Source organism: Quercus lobata, chromosome 5 (genome assembly GCF_001633185.2).
Source record: "Quercus lobata isolate SW786 chromosome 5, ValleyOak3.0 Primary Assembly, whole genome shotgun sequence".
In the NCBI taxonomy this organism is placed as follows: domain Eukaryota; kingdom Viridiplantae; phylum Streptophyta; class Magnoliopsida; order Fagales; family Fagaceae; genus Quercus; species Quercus lobata.
Genome location: NC_044908.1, coordinates 8708579 through 8717286, shown reverse-complemented (window position 1 = coordinate 8717286; position 8708 = coordinate 8708579). Strand labels below are relative to the sequence as shown.

The 8708-nt window shown below is 32.1% G+C and overlaps 2 protein-coding genes across 3 annotated transcripts; both read left to right on the top strand.

Moving 5' to 3' along the window:
• The first annotated feature begins 1000 nt into the window (after window positions 1–1000).
• Window positions 1001–1425, top strand: LOC115992885. The gene has a single exon (XM_031117130.1). The coding sequence runs from the start codon at window positions 1084–1086 to the stop codon at window positions 1267–1269; it is 186 nt and encodes a 61-aa protein (XP_030972990.1). The 5' UTR covers window positions 1001–1083; the 3' UTR covers window positions 1270–1425.
• Window positions 1426–1473: 48 nt separating this feature from the next.
• LOC115992884 (E3 ubiquitin protein ligase RIN2-like) lies at window positions 1474–5782 on the top strand. Of its 2 annotated transcripts, none has more exons than XM_031117127.1 (5): window positions 1474–1592; window positions 4264–4421; window positions 4547–4674; window positions 4748–4815; window positions 5690–5782. In XM_031117127.1, exons 1-5 carry the CDS (start codon window positions 1573–1575, stop codon window positions 5730–5732), a joined length of 417 nt encoding a protein of 138 aa, XP_030972987.1. In that variant the 5' UTR covers window positions 1474–1572; the 3' UTR covers window positions 5733–5782. The 2 variants fall into 2 exon arrangements, with proteins under 2 accessions (XP_030972987.1, XP_030972988.1); XM_031117128.1 differs by lacking the exon at window positions 5690–5782 and adding an exon at window positions 5132–5373.
• The last annotated feature ends 2926 nt before the right edge of the window (window positions 5783–8708 follow it).

The window sequence follows — 8708 nt, the reverse complement described above, 5'->3', positions numbered from 1 at the left end:
CAAAAATGGAATTTAAGAAATTAATGAATTTTATTTTAGAATTGATAAAGATAATGAACCATTCAAGATCACTGCTATTTCTCTTGGGGGTAGGATCCAATGATGGAATTGATTCAAATACTTCAAAAAACTTGAGCCAAAGTTTGTGCCAAAACCTTCAATGCTGCTAACCAACTCAGCATTTGGCATCTTTTATTAGATCTTATCCTTTCTAATTCTACGAATATATTCCCCAATCAGATAATCCTCCTTCCTGTGTATGATTTGATTTTTACTTGATTATCTCACAGTAGCATACCTAAGGACCTATACTTCTTTTACCAACACTTTCAGTATTAAAATCCAAGCTTGCATAGGTGACCACATGGTTTTTTATTTTATTTTATTCATACAAAACATTTATTTTAAGATCACAAATTTTATTACACTATTTTTTACAATTATTCTATAGGATTAATTTTAAGTAGTTATCTGTCTATTACTTTCATATAAATTCATAATTTTTTTTTTCACTACTCACATAAATTTCTATCAAATATGATTGAATGTAATTAGCTGTCTGTTTTTTCAACTAACCATTTTTTTTTTCCAATCGCTGACATAAAATTTTGTTGGAAATGGTGTGGTCCTACAGTTTTTTGAAGAAAAAAAAGATGCATATTTTGTTATGGCAACATGAACTCTTATCACAATCACATCAATTCACTGAAATTAAAAAGTAAACAAAGTCAAAGCTAGAATGCTGGCCCTGCTGGGTACATCATGCACAGTGGTAATAAATTATACATGAAATACATATTTAGTAATAAATTTTAATTAAAAAAAACAAATTAAAAAGTTTTTAGAAGGAAAAAAAAAAAAAAACATTAATCTGGGCTGGGCCCATGGGCCCTATACTATAATATACTAGTCCAGTTCACCACACAATAGCACCCATTCAGCTCAGCTCATGTTTCCAGAATCTTTCATACTTCTTCATTCTTCTTCAACCTCCACAACACAAAAGTCCCAATTTTTTTTTTTTTATAATTTTTTTTAATCAAAATCGAAAAAACCCAGATTTTGTTTTTTGATTTTGGGAAGATGGGTATCATAAAGAGTAGCTTTTCTTTCATAGTAGGGACGGTGTGTGGAATATACATAGCTCAAAACTACGACGTTCCGAACATCAGGAAGCTCACCCACGATGCCCTCTACAAGGCCAAGCTCGTCGAAGAGAAGTACCGGAAGCCCAAAACCAAGGCCGACTACGACGACGACGACGGCTAGGATCCGACCCGACCCGACCCGACCCCGTTTTGCCAAAATCCAACCAGGTCTTCAAGATAAAACTCTTGTACTTTGAATTCTAGAGGAATACAGTGAATTTTTTTTTTTTTTCTTGGAATTCAGTTATTGATTGTGAAAATTGTGTAAATTTCAATTTTTTGAATTATCAGTAAGTCTCTCTCTCTCTCTCTCTCTCTCTCTCTCTCTCTATTTTCGTTTACCCAAAAAAAAAACTCTCTCTCTCTCGCACAAGAAAGCGATGCTGGTGAAAATTGCAGAAACCCCCACCGAAGAAAAAGCAATATGATCATAGATCGAATCAGGTCCGTTCATTTGCTTATTCGTTCTCAAATTTTCGTTTATTTACTCCACAATTATATCAAAAATTTTCAGAGATTCAGAGATAAAGTTTTTGGCTTTTTCTATGCTCTTCAATCGATGGGGTTGTTAAATTTTAGCTGAATTCCTTCTGGGGTCTCTCAAAAGTTAATGTTTTTTGCATTTGAAATTCGAAAAATTTAATGGGGTTTCGAGGTTTATGTATCGGTGATTTGAATTTATAATTGTTTTATTGCACATTTAATTTATTCTAGCTGGAAAAGAAAAATGAAAGAAATGTAAAAGTTTTGATCTTTATGTGTTTTGGTTTCTGGGTATTGAAGAAATGAGAAATTCATAGCCTTTAAGACAGTTTTCTATTTGGATGAAGTGTCACCTGGTTACTTGGTTATTTGTTTTTAATTTATTTTTTTTGGCTTTGGATTTGGGGACAGGTTTTGGGATTTGATCTTGGAATGTTTGGCATGGTAGTGAATTTTTGGTGGGTTTTCAATCTAACTTAAAGTGTGTGCCTGACTGGTTTACTTCACTGCCAAATTGTGATTATAAAATGGGGAAAGTTATGCTAATGCCATTCTGATGAAAATTTTGGAGTTGGGTTGTGGTGAAAAGGCTGAATATAGAGTTGCTTGTAATGGGTGTGCACTACATAGCCGAGTCAGTGGCGTCTACGGTGCTAAGCTTTGTCTTTCTTCAATTCTGGACTGAGTTGTCTTTAGATAATCTTAAATCGGATGGACTAATAGCTGAGAATTATATTCATTCGGAGAATGCAAGCCGTGTCATCGAGCTGCTCTCGGGTTCTTATGCTACCATTGGACTGCTGACAAATTTTGTGCTCAATGTATTTGTTTTACTAGTTCTGTGTCTAAAGGTAAGTTTGCTATCTTTCTGAGGGACCTTTAAGCAAATATGTCTTTGTGTTGGTCAATGAACTATTTGCATAGTGGACAGTATGCTGAGTTACGCAATGTATAGATTGCATTTACTGTTGCTGCCATAGGATATGTTTTTTATATAAAGCAGGTAGATTTTTTTTGAGCATATGAATTTTACTTTGCTATAATGCCACAGTGATTGAGCAATGAGAATGATGCTAAGACATTAAAATATGACGTAAGTGGCAGCAGTAGGTATAATAGACTAATAGCCTGTAAAATCACTGAGTTTTGTCTGTCTTTACTGTAAAGCGGGCCAATTTGTATTTACACTGCATGTATTGGTTTAGATGAAAAACCTTCTCTAAGTTTCAGGAAAATTTGTAGATTTTTTTTCTTGGGCGGAGATTATTGTGAGCTGCTCTGGCAAAGATAATTGAGTTTGATGAATTGTATTAAACAATAATGCCATCAGCTTATCCTCTGCTAGCTGGATTATGCAATGGTTAACCACTAATTGGTGTTGGGTCTGCCAGTACTTGTAAATGGCATTGGAGGAAAAAAAAAAGCATATTGATATTATGAATATTTTTGCTATTTCGTTGTTAGAACTGATTCTTTTAGAGTATCATAGATGGATTGAACACTTGTCTTCTGGAACGTTCACTTGTGTAGAGATTCAAATTCTTACATTCTTTTTTACGTGTATCATTTATCTCTCTTAATTTCATGCTACTTTTCATCACAGAAGTGGGTGAGGGGTCTTTCATGGTTCTTATATGAGATAACCTAGGACTTATGGTTTGTCAATGTTGAATGGTTGTAGACTGAGGTTCAAACTAGTAAACTACTGGTTGCTGTAATGAAGAAAGAGGCTTCTGGAATATATTAATTAAAAGAACTATACACTAGATTCTCACTAACCTTGGAACAAGGGTCAGTATAGTTATACAAGCACTCCTGACATACAAGCTTCTAAGCACTCATGCTGAAATGTATTAAGTTCTAGCTTAGAGCTAGTTATATGAACTACAAAATTTTGAAATTGGATTACATCTATGCTTTCCATTTCAGAGAGTTAAACACTAAAATTCATCCATATGATTCAGACTATTAGTTATCAAAACATTGTATGGAACTTCAATTTAAGAATAGGACCTCCTACAATGATTGAGTTCTATAGTTATACGGGTAAGACTGAGAATCTTTTTGAAAGTTTATATGATCAATTATCAAGTCAACTCAATGAAAATAAGTTGATGATTGAGTGGAATTATTTATTTATTTGTGTATGGTTATTTATTTTCTAAAAATGCTCACGCATTTCATGTTTGATTGAAAAAGCAGAAGTAAACAATGTAAGAAGAAAAGATTATATTGAAAAACACATACCTAAATTCTTTTTTTTTGGGGGGGGGGGGGTGTTGGGGATGGACTGATGAACCAGACAATATAAGTAGTGAGTAGTGAGTAGTTTGTATATATATATATATATATATATATATAAAGCTTAAATTTGTGGTGATTGGTAAATGTGAATTTAACACTTTTTTAGGATTGAGGGGATAATAATGGGAATTATTGATTCGTGCATCACCTCTTTATCAGACAGTCAGTGTATAATGAGAATTATGCACATTAATGAGTGGAATATGTTGTGAATGGAAACACACAATCCTCTCACATGGAATATAGATATCAATTTTATTTTATTTAAAAAAAATTAAGATGACCTGTAGTGGATGTAATGGTTTCTGATTAAGGAGTGTGACTGCAGGTTCATTGTGGGAATGGAAGGGCATTCTTATTCGGAATGTGGGGTTTTCCCTGGACATGGCAACATTGTTAATGGCACTTGGTCATTATGCGCATATTTGGTGGCTTCATGGCATGGCATTCCATCTCGTGAATGCAGTCCTTTTTCTAAATATACGTGTAAATATTTTTGTAAATATTTCATTCTACTCTCTGATTTGAATGTTAATTTTATTTGGTTATCTGACATTCAATGTCATGTTCAATCTATAATCAATTTAGAATTTCTGATCGGGCCTTGCTAGGTGCTATGTTCAAGCGTATTAAAAGATTCATCAAATTGAGAAAAGCTTTAGGTGCTCTTCATGCTGCCTTTCCTGATGCAACTACTGAAGAGCTACAAGCTTATGATGATGAATGTGCCATCTGTCAGGTATGATTTGGTCTTTTATTGTTTATCTTTTAGTTATTATTCATGCCTCAATGTTGAACTCGGCTAATTACAGGAACCTATGGCCAAGGCTAAAAGGCTACACTGCAAACATCTTTTTCATCTTGCATGCTTGAGATCTTGGTATGATTCATGCTTTTTCTGATTTTACACCTTTTGGTTTTGAACCCTATGGAAGGTGGTCCTTCGAGGTTTATTTCCGAACTTTATGTCATTGTAGTTTCTCTTGCCTGCCTTGAAATAAGAACCTTGCTTCCTCTAACTGAAAAAGCATACAAATTGGCTTTGGAGTCCACTTAGATTATGGGAATCTTGTTCTCTTTTGTTTTGTCAGTAGTGCAGCCTTCTTCAAGCAATATATATGAATAATCGTTGGTGCAGTAACTTAATAATAAAAAATTTCTTTTTTTGGGAAATCTTTTCTCCTTTTGCTCCATAGGACTGCAGGACTGGAATCAAGTTGGTGATGATTATGCATACTCTTTAATATGTGATAGATGATGTGACATATTGAAATTGGAGGATGTAAAACTTCAGTTTTACTCTACATCCTTATAGAATTTAATTTCAATAAACAAATATCTTTTAGACTTGATATTGTGTAATTGGTTTACAACTTCTAATATTTTTAAAAACACTAGGATTTCAAATCTCACTCCACCCTTATAATTAGTAAATTATCACCAATAATATATATATATATATATATATATATATATATATTGCAACCAACCTTAACCGCATTTCGTCACTTGTTTACCGAACCACTTGTTTATTAGTTTTCTGCAATACAAATGACCGAACTACTTGTTTATTAGTTTTCTGCAATACAAATTGGACCCGTTTCTATTCTCCTTCACTAGTGCAGTATCCTATTTGAATTTGCTTCATTTCCCGAAGTTTGTTAGGTGTTCTGTCCCATTTTAGTTTTCGTATTTTAATTTAAGTACCACATACTCTACTTCTTGTAGGATTTTGAATCATTTACCCATTACAGGTTGACTTTGGGTAAGCTCTCGGTGAAATATTTGGGGCTCTAGCTTTTTGTAAATTGAGAGAGAATTCTTAGTGTTTATTTGGGATTGGCTTATAAGAGATTTTTTTTTTTTTTTTAAACATTTAAAAAATAAAATAAAACCTCTCCTTGATGGCACTCGTGAATGTAAAAGCCCACCTCAGTGTTGTATGGAAATAATTTATTTTTGATAGTTTATTTGTATAATATAAAACAAATAATTAAAAAGTTAAAAATTAGATTATTTGAAATAAAGCTTAGACAAAATGCAAATTATGGATCATATTAATGGGTGTTTTTATGAAAATTATTAATAAATTATATTAGTAAAGTTTTAACACCATTTTTATGAAAAATATAAAAAATTGTTAGAAAAATTAATTGTTTTATTATTTTCTCATAAAATATTTCTAAAAATAGTTTCTAAACCAATACTTCTTAAAGCATCCATTAACATTTCTCAAAAACTTTAACCAAAATCACTCTAAATCTTAATTGATTGTTTTTTCTTTTCTTTTCTTTTTTAATTTTTTGTTAAACTGGATAGATAACATTAACAACAAATAAGTTTATTACAAAATAGTTTGACTTTATCAAAAGCCAGCAAAAGTTCCACCGCATGTAGTGGTTTATCAAAAATAACAAAGCCTATAGATTACAAGGACCCAATTTTTGCTAAACTATCCGCACACATATTGGCTAGGGATGGCAATGGGGCGAGGCGAGACGAGTCTGAAGGATGGGGTCTTTGCCCCTGCTCCATATGATTTTGACTTACCCCATCCTCGCCTTGCCTTGCCTCGCATGATAGGCAAAATTTCTTGCCCCATTCCTGCCCTTTGGGGTCTAGCAAAGCTCTGTCTCGTCTTATAAAAATCTACTTCTTGTTAATTTGTTCACAATTATTGCAATTGTTTTTAAAAAAATCCATTTCGTTAATAAAAATATACTTGAAATCAAAAATAGATTTATCCCATTAAATCAAATTAATTTTTAGCAAAAATTGGTTAATCTTATTAAAGTGTTTAACAAGACAATATCACAACAAAAACAAAAATTTCATAATACAAAATCAATGATTTAATAGTATATAAATCTGTTTTTAATAAAGACAAAAGAAAATGTTAAAATTGATACTTTATTTCCAACGGTGTTAGTTAAAAAAAAAAAAAAAGTCATAAATCCTTGTTGGGTAGAATTAAATAAGTTGATGGGTTTTAAGGTATGAAAAATTTACAATCTAATCCTTCTCAATGAGGGGTGAGACAGAGCGGATTGGGTCAAAAAAGTTTTAAGTCCATTCTCGCTCCGCCCTGTGACGTGGGACTAAAATCTCTCCCCATTCCCATCACACCACCTTTGCGAGGTGAGGAAAACCTGTGTGGGACAAAGCAGAAAGGGACGGGGTAAAATTGTCATCCTTAATATTGACTTCTCTGAAACTTTTCTATTTCTATTTCACATAAATTCACTTTTATTGCCTTAAAAAAAAAAAAAATTCAGAACTTTCGTCTATCAAACGGACATCTCATAACCATGTAAATCTTATAATCATGGGATTCTCATATTAAAATATATAATTGTTAGGCTAAATTATAAAATGCACTATCTAACTTGACATGAAATTTAATTCCGTCCTATAATTCTTATCTTTACGCAAAGAAACTCAAAATCCATGCACAGTTATGAAGTCCGCTCTTTTATTTACTATCAAAACTTACACAGCAACATCCAAAAAAAAAAAAAAAAAAATCATTTTGGTTAGCTTTCTCAATAACCAAACACAGCTTACTCATTGGTCAAAAACCTACATGCATTGTTCTTCAATTTTCTTCTATAAATTAAAACTAGAATTAACAATCACACAGTTAAATTCTTTTTTCTTTCGTCTTCATTCTCTCAATTTCTCTAGAAACAAACAATGCATTAAACCACAGCCAAGAAAAACGTTTTTTTTTTTTTTTTAATTTAAAAAAAAAAAAAACACACAAAATTCAACAAAGAGAAACTCTTGCAAAATACTATAGACTATTCAAATCTTAATTCATATAATCATTTTTCACAATGCCAAAAACAACCAAATTGAATTATTAAAAAATTAATTTATATATATAACGTCCATTGTTTTTCAATTAATCTCTAGAAACTAAACAAAAACGAACAATTATACAAAGAAAAAAAAAAAGAACTAATAAGAAAAAAAAAAAATCAAACAAAGAAAAACCGTTTCCTATTCCTAAATTCAAAACAATAAAATAATTTAAAAAAAAAAAAAAAAGGAAATAAGAAATGAAAGAAGCAAGAAAAATCAAGAAACACAGAAAAGTTATAGGGAGAAGTAATTGATTTGCAATTCAAAGCTAAATAGTAAATACACAACGAAAGAATACCTGTTGAAAGAAAAGAGAGAAGCGCCAAATTCTTGTTGTAGAGGCGAAAACGACAATGCCGTAACGCTCAAAACGACATTTCAACGGAAAAGAAACACAGAAAAGTTAGAGAGAGAGAGAGAGAGAGAGAGAGAGAGATACAAACCTGCAGGGAAAGCTTTGAGCAAGCCATCTCTACGGCCTTTGATATCACCAATAACATGTTCGACTGTGATTTCTTTCTCTTTTATTTTTCCAGCCCATCTCTCTCTCTCTCTCTCTCTCTGTGAACCAATCAAAGTCAAATCAAATTGTGGTTAAAACAAATTATGAAATGAATGAATAATGTGTATGTGTGTGATATTTGCATATATACGGGGTAGGATAGGGATGGGTATTATAGTGGTTTTTGAGGGGTATAATTGGAAATGAGAGAGATGGTGCAGATTTGAATCTTGGGGGATTTGGCGGGTTAATTGGATTTGATAGAGCGGATTATGAGTCAGACAGAATTACTGAAAAAAGTGAATACAAAAATGCTATTACCAACAAATTGTTTTTACAGAGGATTGATGTAGCTGGTAATTATTTGCGGTTGTAAAATAATTTGGGCTTTTTAACATTACTTTGTG

Excerpts from the sequence above, each read along its gene's own strand:
- LOC115992885 (XM_031117130.1), top strand. The coding sequence starts at position 1,084 with ATGGGTATCATAAAGAGTAGCTTTTCTTTCATAGTAGGGACGGTGTGT.
- LOC115992884 (XM_031117127.1), top strand. The coding sequence starts at position 1,573 with ATGATCATAGATCGAATCAG. Across the intron at positions 4,422-4,546 it reads TCCTTTTTCTAAATATACGT|GTGCTATGTTCAAGCGTATT; the intron begins GTAAATATTTTT and ends GGGCCTTGCTAG. Across the intron at positions 4,816-5,689 it reads CTTGCATGCTTGAGATCTTG|GTTGACTTTGGGTAAGCTCT; the intron begins GTATGATTCATG and ends TACCCATTACAG.